This window comes from Pinus tabuliformis, chromosome X (assembly GCF_031772625.1).
Source record: "Pinus tabuliformis cultivar Carrire ecotype Pingquan chromosome X, CPIR1, whole genome shotgun sequence".
NCBI lineage: Eukaryota > Viridiplantae > Streptophyta > Pinopsida > Pinales > Pinaceae > Pinus > Pinus tabuliformis.
The window spans coordinates 728,782,777-728,795,016 of NC_142308.1; the positions used below are offsets into that span (position 1 = coordinate 728,782,777).

The 12,240-nt window shown below is 36.6% G+C and overlaps 1 protein-coding gene across 1 annotated transcript; it reads left to right on the plus strand.

Moving 5' to 3' along the window:
* The first annotated feature begins 3,977 nt into the window (after nucleotides 1-3,977).
* LOC149142002 (putative BOI-related E3 ubiquitin-protein ligase 3) lies at nucleotides 3,978-6,968 on the plus strand. Its single transcript, XM_089446936.1, has 4 exons — nucleotides 3,978-4,328; nucleotides 4,707-4,825; nucleotides 4,920-5,326; nucleotides 6,016-6,968. Exons 1-4 carry the CDS (start codon nucleotides 4,273-4,275, stop codon nucleotides 6,550-6,552), a joined length of 1,119 nt encoding a protein of 372 aa, XP_089303062.1. The 5' UTR covers nucleotides 3,978-4,272; the 3' UTR covers nucleotides 6,553-6,968.
* The last annotated feature ends 5,272 nt before the right edge of the window (nucleotides 6,969-12,240 follow it).

Genomic DNA, 12,240 nt, shown 5'->3' on the forward strand with positions numbered 1-12,240 from the left:
GTGCTTTCTACAACAACCATTACAACAGTGTTGTAGCTTTATTTCTTCTTTTCTCTATATGTGTATGGAGAAAGAGACTTGTTTAAGTAATTCAAATGGATTGTAGTACTGTCTATGCTCTTGGAAGTTGGAGTATGGGGTCTTGATTTGAGAGCCCTTAGCTTGCTGATTGTTTCATGACTAACTGTAGGTTGTCATGTGCTTAGAGTGAGAGTTCTTCGCAGAAGAATGTTTCCTTGAAGGGGAAACTAGCCACTCTTTTTGTCAGCACATTTATGTACTTTTTATCAATGAAGAATTGTGAGCTTAATGAGAAGGGGTCATACCTTTAGAGCTGATCCAAGGAGATGTAGCCTAGGAGGGGTGAACTCTTTTATCAATGGCTAGTGTATTATTGATAGATGCATGTTTCCATTTAATGTTTTGGTTTCATGTTTTAAGTTTTCTTCATGAAACTAACTTAAGTAAACACACATGAAATTCATGTTTTTACTTGCTATTTTGAAGTCCAAACCTCAAGCACATTTTTATATTCTGAAGGGGGAATTAGCACAACATTACTAATTAGCTCTATTTCAGATCATTTATGTATCATGGGAAAACTCTCAAAGTTTAGAATAATGTCGACTCAAGGTTGTGACCTATGCTCGCAAGGTTTTGACCTGAAAATTAATAGTTTAAAGCCTCAAATGAACTTTACAAGAATTTACACCCCAAATCTCTAAAGTAATATCTACTCCTAAAATGAACATTACAAATCAATAACTCTAAGTTTTTCACCCAAAAATACTAAAATAAATGATAAATTATATAATATTTTAGATTAATTTTATATTAACTATCAAACTTATGTAAATACATAAATCAGATTGACCTCAAAATTATTCTACCTCTATATATTTATAATGCATAATAAGGCTTAGCATGCCATCAATAAAATTTTAAACACATGAATCGTTTATGACGAATGAGGCAAAAAAATGAGTGTAAAAAAGATACTTAAAATAATTATAAATAAACATATTTCTATGTTCCGGTAATCATAAGTGGCATTGTTGCATTACCTAAGTATGCACACTTGTGCTATGCAAGGGTGGTCTAGATTGAGTATGAGCATAATGCTTTACTCGTCATTGCTAGCTACATGGTACAACATACATATCGAGAAGAGGAGCTTAATACATGATTATAACCTAATTTTGAGGATATGGAGTTTTATGAAGTCCTTTTGGTTTTAATGGCAGTAATGTGAAATCATTTGGAAAACAAACTTGAGTGAGCTTGTGAAGTAGCATGGCATATGACACCCTTCCTTTCTCTAGGATTCCATGTGACAAAGATTAATAATTAATTAAGAAGGACACGATAAAATCTCATTATATATAGATATACATTTTTCATTATTGTCCTCTTTGTTTCCTGTTTGAGGTGGGAAAAGTACCAAAAGATCTAAAGAGGATATCATACACCGCACTAGTGGGACTTTTTACATAGTGGTCAATTTCATATTTGGTTGGTATTATGTCTAAAGATAGCATATAGTTTTCGTGCATAGTGATAATCTTTTTTTCATATTTAAGCTTGAGTAAAGTGAATCGAAAGCGATTATTTCTCGTGTGAATTGACCCAACAAACTCTTATAATGGGTAGACATGTCCAAAAGTGAAAGCTTGGTGCACGGTAAAATAAATACCTTTTATATGGACACTGGTAAAGGAGGGGTTAATAAGTGGGTTTTGACCAAACAAACTTGCACTATGTTGTTCAATGGTCCCAAACCTTTAGATGCGTTGGCTTTTTGATTGAAACACACACAGACTTTGCACGATTCTAAGAGATAATTAATTATTTATTTAATGAGGATATCTTTTATTTCTTGATTTCTATGATAAGAGCGAAGCGGTGAAGTGGCCCCATTGGAATTCGGATTCCTCTTACCGTCCTCTCAACATTACCTTACCCTCTGGATTCTCACATATATCTCATGTTTGCTTTCAAATATTTTAGTCAATTACATTGACTAAGTTTAGGGTCCTTGATTGAATTGTTGAAAAATCTGATGAAGAATAGAATAGTCGTCCTTTAAGCATCCCATGTGATAAATATATTTTATTTAGTGTTGTTGGATTGCACTTGTCGTCTTACACACGATGATAGCAGCTCCATTAAATTATTGGAAAATCAAAGTGGATCATACGAAGAATCATGGAAAGGAAAAAAGAGGCCCGTATCCCCACCACCACTGCCCACCCCCACGGTGTGGTAACCATTACGGGTCGGGCAAAGCAAGTATACTTGGATTCGAGTGCAATAATCTCCAACAGTATACATAGGAAAATTATTTCAGAAAAAAGGAACAAGTGAAGTGACTCCCAAGGAATTAATTAAAAACAGGCGGAGAATCGATTTAGTTTTTCATTTTTTTCTTTCTTTCTTTTTTGGGTTAGCTAGAGTTTAGGTCGGGGTTAGCTTGCTTATAAGTTAGAGGAAGATTAATTTTTTTACTCTAAAATATTTATTATTAAAAATATAGGAGGATTTGGTTAAAGAGAATTATTTATTATTAAAAATATAGGAGGATTTGGTTAAACATAAATTCTCGTTGGGAAATTTAATTACAAGTTACCAATATGATATAACCCAACATTATAAAGAAAAATAGTAAAAATTATTATAATAAATACCTAATATTATTATTGGTTAGAAAAAGACTAATCTTATCACTAAAATTATGAGAAATTTTAATTAAACATAAATACTTTTCTAAAAATTTAATTCCCCATTTAGTCACAACATGACACAACCCATCATTATGATAAAAAAGGAAAAGTAGTGAGGGTTATTATGATAGATACCTAGTGTTAGTTTGAACACATAAAAAGAATGGAGGAGTTGTGTTTGTTGGTGCACTTAGCATCTGGGCACGGCCTTTTTTTATGGGAAGAAGTTGTTTTTAAGGGAAGGGAAGGGTAGGGTAAGGTGGGGTAAGTTAGTTTGAACTAACTAGTCCGCTCCGCCAACTTGGAAACGTATGATGCGAGGCCCCTGAAAATGGGAGAAAGTAAAGCATTAATGATTATTCCCCTCCAAACCACGCAAATACAGCGCATTATGCCCTTCAATTGCGTACCTAAACAGCAGGCAGCTAAACTAACGGAGAAGGGAGCAAACGGCGAATTTGCGCTCCACCGCACCACACCGCATCGCAACTGTAGATGATGATGAACACGCACACACACAAGTCCCGAGTCTACGTCGACGTCTACGACACGGCATACGCGTACGTGTCTGTTTCCACCGTCGGAAGAACCACCTCGCTATAAGGTTGCCGGGTCCTATCTGCACTGCCACGGCTGACGTGTCGCGGGAGACTTTAATTCATGCGCCATGATATCAGAATGGGCCACGTGGCAAGAGCAAAGCAGGAAACCCCACCGGTGATTTACTTAAAATAAAAGAAAAGCTGACGACGCAAAAGGCCAAGCTTCATTATAGCTGGATAGATAGGTAGCTACCCGATGTGCCTGTGAATTGAATGGAATAGCAACAGTTGGGAGTTGTTTCTTTTGGGTCAGGTGAGGTCAGGAAGGCAGGCAGGCAGGCCGGCCGGCCCGTCGGCGCGCATGGAGATGATATGATATATACCACTGCCATTTACCCTTTCCCCTTCAACTCAACTCAACTCAACTCAACTCAACTCCCCTCATTTTCGAATTTACCAAAAACACGGGCCTCGATTTAGTATTCGCCACCTTTTTCGGTCGGTTGTTGAAGTTAATTTTTAGGATTCACGTTTATCGTCTTTCTCCTAATAATTTCTTCGTACAGAATCGTCCCGCAATCTCCTCTTCCCCTGCTGCACCACTAACCATCACCACCACCTAGACGGGCCTTTAAAAAACTCACTTATCTTTTTCGTATAATGACTTCCTATGGCAGCAGCGTTTGTTCCCACGCCCACCGACCCACTAAGCCATGACCTTTATGCCCATCCCCTCCCGTCCCGTCCCGTCCGCTACCCTACCCTACCCTTCCCGTTACCATCACAGCCTAAAGTGTCCATTGCCATTCTGTTCTGTTCTTTCTCCTCCTTTAAATTCTCTTTAATGGGCCAGTGCTCTTCGTTTGCATCCCACCCAAGTTACGCTCGATGATAAAGAATACATAGAGCAACATATCACAGCATGGAAAATCTTGCTGCCATCACAGACATATCTATATTTTATCCAACCATTCGTTAGCGCTGCGATTTCTTGTTTGTAGATTGAGATTATGGCAGTTCAGGCTCAGTATCCATCCAATGCATTCATCCCAGAGTTAAGGAACAGGTGAAAGGGAGTTGAATCTAATACAAAAAAAAAAAAAAAAAAAAAAAAAAAAAACCTCTTACCAATACAATGTTGTTGCGATGGATTGCATGTGTTGTTTGTTTTCTGCATGAATTGGCATGTGCAGAGCTTCTGGCTATATGCTGTTGTGGCATGATTGCATGTCTTGTGTGTTCTAAATTAATTAGAAAAGAAAAACAGGAAAATCAAACCAGCAAACGCATCCGTGGGTGTCAAACGGATTAATTTAAATATATAATCGGGCAATAGTGTGGCAAAAAAAAACTAAAAGCGTTCTGGACAGTGATTTATTATGAATTCTGCACATTTTGTGGATTATCAGAGGAATTCATTGCGGTCATCGTCTTGTGATTGCAGGGCAAGGGACAGCAGGAGTTATGCATCCCCTGCCATTGGGATGTTGGGAGAAGATTTTCTGCAGCAGCAGAACACAAACACTGGAGGTGTTGCCAATTTGTTCCGTCTTTACAATTCAGGTAAAGGGAGTGGGCAATTTAGCAATGCAGCCTTTTATGTTTTAGGCCATAGAGGTTTGTTGAATGTATATAACAGGTTGTATTTGTGATTCAGGCAACTTTGGGCAGGTGTTCAATGGCACAGTATTCAGTGACCCAGAAAGCGAATTGACTTGCAATCTGTCTGGATCAAGGAAGAGGCCGAGGGAAGAAGAGCAACTTCTTCTCGCACAGACACAGCAATTTCAGCTGATGAGCATGCCAGACTTTCAGCAAAACAACCCGACGGTCTCTCCCGCCTCTGCCTCTGCCTCTGCCTCTGTTCCCGTGCCTCAGCAGGCTTCCGTCCTGGTTTCCACGGGATTGCAACTTGCCTACGATGATAGTCGTTTAAATCAGCCCGCTACATCCACAAGTGGTCGCACTGCAAAGGTTCCAGTCCTTTTTTCTCTGTTAGCTGATGACCTGAGTGCCCATTTACAGCATGAGAACGAGGACATTCGACAGTTTATGAGGTTGCAGGTACGGTTATTTTCGTAATACATTTTGTTTAAATATCTGGTTTGTGTATTTCTAGATTGCAAATTGCCTTTGATTGCAAGGAAATGTATGAAATCTTCGTCTAAAACATACCCTAGATGATAAAGATTTTTCCCGGTTTTGGGAACGCTCATGTAACCGCCCATTGTTCGATCTTGTATCTGCTACTGTGTGCTCATGTTCTTTACATTTCTGTTCATAATTCAGCACAGTAATGTAATGCATCTTCAGTTTATCCTTTTATAAGTAAAGCGTGAAACTACAATCATATGATTTGCAACTTAATAGACCAGCAAATTATCATCAACTTGGTTCTGAACGAGAAGCAATTGTAATTCAGTCTGTGTTAACTCTCAACTGTTTGGGAATAAGAGCTCATTAACTGTTGAAAGATTTAAATTCTGTTAACATCGCTTCGTCAATAACATATTGGAGTTAAAGTGGCATTCCAGTGGTGCGTCTAATTCCCAATCTGCCTTTAAAGATCGACCCATCAACTCTCTTCTCCATTAGCATCTGATTTAGTTTGTTGAAGAAGCTTATATTGAAGGTTTATTTCTATTTTATTTCATCTCGAAGATGCTTAGTTCAATATAAGATTCTGATCATTGCAATTAATCGTCGAGCTCAAACTTGGTAAATTTATGATTCAAATGCTTTTGTTTATACAGACTGAGAAAGTGCGGGCAGCATTGGAAGAAAAGAGTCGGAGGCATTCAAGAGTTCTTGTTGCAACCGTAGAGGAAGGAATGATGAGGACGTTGAAGGAAAAGGAAACAGAACTGGAAAATGCAACTCGAAGGAATGTAGAATTGGAAGAGCGTGTTAAGCAATTGACTATGGATAAGCAGATATGGCAAAATATGGCTAAAAGCAATGAAGCTATGGTGAATACATTGAAGAGCAATTTGGAACAGGTTGTAGCTCAATGCAGGGAACAGAGCAGGGAAGGATATGGGGATAGTGAGGCAGATGATGCAGAATCTTGTTGCCATGATGACACAGCTGATGTCCATGCTAGAACGTTGAAGGAAAACAAAGAGCTTAAGGAGCAAAGGACTTGCAGGGCCTGCAGAAGAAATGACATCTGCATACTATTATTGCCTTGCAGGCACCTGTGCCTATGCAAGGAATGTGAAAACAGGCTACACACATGCCCTCTTTGTAACTCTATGAAGAATGCAAGTGTACAGATCTACATGTCATGAGTTTGGGATAGATTGGTTTTACATGGTATCTGTGTTCTGTGCGGTTCAGTCCAGATGATGATGCCTTACACCAGCTTTTACATGGAAATGATTGCCCTGTTGCTCATGGTAATCTTTTCTCTTTTAAAGATGGTCGTAACCAAATGTGAAGGAAGATGAGCCTAACTAACAGGGTTTTGTTCAGGAGCTTCGCAGGGAAAAATTACTACAGAAGCATATATTCTCTTGATGATTATCAGGAAATACATGTTCTTTAATTCTTAAGCTATTGATGGAGTTACTATGGTATAGGAGTGTTAGCCAATGCCATCATTGGCCTGGAGTGTATGTGTGCAATTTTGCTGTTGTGCTTGTTGATTGAACATATATATGATGGTGAATCTACTAATATTATTTCTATTCATCTGAAAGATAAACCCTAAAAACCCTAAAAACCTCTTTCAACCAGGGAATTAAGCTGAAAGTTGTAATGTAAATAGCCGTTTTGAATATCTGAATCTTTGCACTCTGGAAATGGCGAAAAAACGAGTTCTTGCTTGTGGTGTTGGTTTGCTCTGTTATGGTTTTTAAGTGTGTTTGTGCATAAGCCGAAACCCTTGATGAAATCTAAAATCATCATCTACCCTCCTTTGAAAGGTATAGGAAAAGTCTGTCATTTTTGGGTTCAGATATAGAGAGAGGGGGCCAGGCAGGGGTTTTTGGGTAAAACCATGAAGCTGCTATACCTGTCTAATCCCCATTGAAATTGTTAGATGTGTCATTTCTTGTGGACCAAGTATTGTCTAAAACAGGAAATAATTTATTAGGTATGCAGAGTAGTTCTCTTAGATTGTTATAAAACACTGCCTGTACTTATGACCATTACAAAGCTTTTCGGATTCAATATCGTCGGTCCAAGTTATTTACTCGAAAGATTGAAGTCAATCTTCTAATGAAATGATGCTAAGTTTTGTCCTCTTCAATGCATAATAATAGTATATGGCATTATACACTCGGTATATTTTAGTACAGTTGGTTACAGATTTCAAATTAGACTTTCTTTAATGAGAGCCATTATTTATTTGCCGGATTTATTTGATGAAATATCATTATCCCAGAAGCGACGCCTCAAATAAAGTATTGTCCTATTATGTAGAAATCTACTTTATGCCCATATTTTCGGGGGTATTATTATATGGCTGGCTCAGATGGTAAAAAGGATGAACACGTTTCTAGGCTGAGGATTATTTTCAAGTAAAAAGAAGAAAATTAGAATAAAAATTGTCGTCTTGATATTGCAAGCAAACCACATGTTCCATTCCTATATGGAAATAGGAGGAGCATTAATTTTACCATCACTAAAAGATTTAAATAATGAAGTTCTAAAATCCTTTATTAAATTGAAAATATTCTCATTTAATTTACTCACAGAATGGTTTACGACATTATGTGTTAACAGTTTTGAACATTTATTACGACATTATGTGTTAACAGTTTTGAACATTTATTGGATTTGGATTTGGGATTGTGATTACTCCATAATCTCCTTGAAAACTATCTGAGTTTGAATTAAAAAGAGCATCCGGAACAAAGCGTACATCACTTTCGTTGTGTAATACCTATTTTAGATTTGCTTGTGCCGAACGAAGAAACATGGTTCCAAATTTGAATGATGAATTTGCCCTCTCAGTTATTAGCTATTATGGCTCTACCAGCGATGTCAACTATTTGCATAACATACAGGATTTTATATGGAACGAAAAACATTAAAGCTTTTGGACCATTAACCTTTCAAATTAATAATCTGAAGCATCGTTAGGGGTTTTTCCATTCAATTTTATATTTTTGTAAAAAGTAATATTAATTTTATATAATCTGAGTGGATTTAATAGTTAAGAATATGTCTTTCTCTTTAAGAGATCACTTATATTTTTGTGAAAAGGAACATTATTTTTATATAGTTTGAATGGGTCTAATAGCTAAGGGTATGTAATTCTTCTTAAGGGTATGTAATTCTTCTTAAGAGATCACAGTGTCAAAACCAGAAGAATAGAGTATAATATGCTTTTGTAGACTTAGCAATAAAATCGCTAGATCCCTTATCCCACAAATAAGAAATCTAATACACTAATAAGAAACCTAATACACTAATTTGATGTAACGGTGACCTTAAATTAAATAATAAAAAATTATTCTAAACTCTTATTTATAAAAATGCATACACTAATTTAGTGTCTAACTTAACTTTGACCCTAAAATTAGATCATATTTCTTATTATTATAAAACCAAAATTATTATAAACTCATAATTTCTATCCATAGAGATATGTATGGTTAACCATACACTAGTATCTATACTTTATATGTATGATTACCCAACTAACGGATGCAATGAGATGATCATAGGCTCTTCCTACGAGAGGAAATAATGAAGGAATTCATTTATTATTTACCTAGAGTGCATTGTAAATTGTACAATTTTTTTTTGAATTAACAACTAATGAGGAGTTTTAAATTCATCCTTCCCTCTTTCCGGACAAAGGGTTTTCCGTCGCATTCCTAACGGTTGGAGTTTTACATTTATTCCTCCATTTGAAAACATGTATAGTTACAAAGAGTTGGTGTGAGGACTTTGTATGTGAATTGGCAATGGACAAATCATCTAGGTGCGTGTAGCGGGATGTAAAACATTATAATGTCAAAAGTTGCCTATTCGATAAGCACATGGAATGGTGAGCTGTTCCAATGTTGTCTTTATATGAGGATATGTTGACCCAAGGCACTGAACATTCTTTAGCCATTGTAGTTTCCTCGAGCATGGTGGGATGCATTTGGCCCTAGTTGTCTAGGGCACACGGAAATGCACATTCTAGGTGCACTTGTTGGAGGTGGATGGTTGGTAAGCAAGGCATTAAAGGAAATAAAGTGGGCTTATGTTTGCTTTGCACATGTTGGGTGCATGTATGGGAGTTGGACATGTTAGGTGTATTTATTGAAGTTGGCGGTGGATGGGTGGCAAGGCATTAAAGGAAATAAAGTAGGTTTATGTTTGCTTTAGGGTTTGGATTGTTAGTTTGTGTATGTAGTTACATTTTGTGTAATTATATTTTATAAATGAATTATTGGTAATTTTTTATATTCTTATATGGTGTATTTGACACTATTTGTTCATTTTTGAGAGTATTGGGCATTTTAAAAAATCTCACCAAAATTTCCCTCCTTAAACTTATTTCTTGATAGCAATTTGCCTAAGTTGATTTAATATATTGTTTAATAAATGTAGTTGGCTATTGGACTATTTGTCAATTGTCTATTTGGGTTATGTAAATGAATTTCATTATCCCCTGATGGTATACACACAATTTCCATGTAATAATCATGCCCTACATATGCCACAAATATGTAAATTTAGATACAATTCATATCGATTTATATGTACGGAGATTAAGTGAAATCCACTCATTAATCTATCGACATTAATTAGCACAAGCAATCACATCAAATAAACAATACATGGAACAAAAGAACACTTATCTTTTGTAATGGTCCACCAATTGGCTTTAGATCTTAGATGTTTCACCCAACCATAAACTTAACTCCTATAAATCTCTTAGTTGTGAGTCACCTTCGACTTGGAGTTATGACTCCACTAGGGAAAAGGCTCACCTAGATCCATCTATGGTCACACACTTAGTGCCAAACAAATACTAAGAAAAGGCACCAACTCTAGTATCCCACAAACAATAGCCTCACATCCCCCTGCTTGCACAACCCAAGGTAGTGTGCCCCCATCTTTGCCTTTACAATACCTCAAGTTGTGTCACTACCCTTTTAGGGCTTCCATCACATGCTAGCCAACAAGTCTTAGAATGTTGTAACTTTCAAGGTTTCAATTGCCCTAAGGAGTCCTCAAGCACTTATTAGGCCTCATGCTAGGAAATCCAACCTAATCAATTTCCTCATCAAGGCTCTAACCTTACCTAAGGCAACCCAACCGAAATTGGTAACTAAATCCCACGCATGATTCACCATGGTTGCTTAGAGGTTACATGGCTCAATGGTTGTCAAAGTTCACACTTGTAATCTCTGGTGTGAAATAGGGAAGAACAAAGGAAAAATGACGATTGAATGATGGAAATAATGACACTTTACCATGGACAAGACTATGTGTTGATCTGGATTGGATCATTATATTATTTTCCATCCATCTTGATGCATTTAAAGTGGAAAAATTGGAGGAATAAGTTCATAGAACCATTTTTACCAATGGGTCCTAGTGAGGCGAATTGAAGTTTAAAACTCTCCAGATGTTGTTTGAAGCATTTAATGAAGTATTTTATAGGTCCAAAAATTATTTCTTGTGTTAGACCTCCTAAGGGTGTTCTGCACTCAAATATCTCTCCAACAGTGCATGAAACATCTCAAATGGAATTTGTATGCAAAACTCATGCCACCAACAAAATGACCTTCCTTTTTTGTCTATCATGATTTAAAGAGGGTGCACATCATTCCCATTACACATGGAAAAGGGGCTAGCCACGTGATCATGATGAAGAAGATTCTAGGACAGCCATTACTATAAATCTAGTTAAGAGTTAAAGGAACAAACTTAACCACTAGTTGGCTATCAAGTTGTGTTATAACTAGGTCACTAGGAGGAAAAGAGGTTCCATCTATTTGAGTGCATTTTGTATCATAGACGAGTAGAGTCATTGAGAGTGGATAGAGAGAGAAAATAGAGAAGGTTTATGTTTGTTGCATCGCATAGGGCATAGTTCTCACTTCTTTGTATTTGCACCATTTTCATTCAAAGAAAGATAGAGCAAAGAAACCTCACTTTCTCAAGGATTTCCCAAAGCATATCTTGTGTTCGTTGGGGTTTGTGAGTGTTCATTTTTCACTCATAGTTCTCACTCCTTTGTATTCGCACCATTTTCATTCAAAGAAAAATAGAGCAAAGCAACCTCACTTTCTTAAGGATTTCCCAAAGCATATCTTGTGTTCATTTTGGTTTGTGAGTGTTCATTTTTCATTGTTCTCTGCTTTCACTCATTTTATTTATTGCATATTTATGCAAGAAACAATGACTTAATAATTACATAAATTTAAGGAATGTTAACTGTCATGGTATAGATTCTAGGATTTCAACATATTTCTTATCAAAACTATAGTGATGAACCATCTAGTGGAATATCCATGACAATTTATAGATTATGCATGCATGTTGTCTTTTTGCAAAATGTCACCCAAGGAAGTCATTCTCACCACCTGGGAATTCAATTACACTATTTTTGGATCACTTTTGGATGTGGGATATAAATATTGAATAAAGACATGCTTATACCATGCACTTCATGAATTTGGATTGTATTTCATAAACTTTAGGAATATTGTATTTTATTCATGGGTTGGGAACCATGTCATGGTTTACCTTTTCCTTCTATGGAGATCTAGCCCCCTATCTATAATGTATAACTTGGTTTGTGGTAGTGGTGTATTTTATTAACATGAGTGTAATTACAAATTAAATTGTTAGGATCATTGGCCTTTTAACACAAAGGCTCTCCTGTATTAATCACACAAGCACCTTTCCCTCAAGACATATAAACATGGGAACATAGACCCTAAAACAAATATATACACATGAGCACATAGGCCCAATACATCCTAGCTCACTGACCTAATAAAATATGTACAAATATATGCATG

What these genes read in the sequence shown, in the direction of transcription:
- LOC149142002 (XM_089446936.1), top strand. Translation starts at nt 4,273, where the DNA reads ATGGCAGTTCAGGCTCAGTATCCATCCAATGCATTCATCCCAGAGTTA. An exon ending in GTTCCGTCTTTACAATTCAG is followed by an intron (nt 4,826 to 4,919) that starts GTAAAGGGAGTG and finishes TTTGTGATTCAG; the next exon opens with GCAACTTTGGGCAGGTGTTC. An exon ending in GACAGTTTATGAGGTTGCAG is followed by an intron (nt 5,327 to 6,015) that starts GTACGGTTATTT and finishes TTGTTTATACAG; the next exon opens with ACTGAGAAAGTGCGGGCAGC.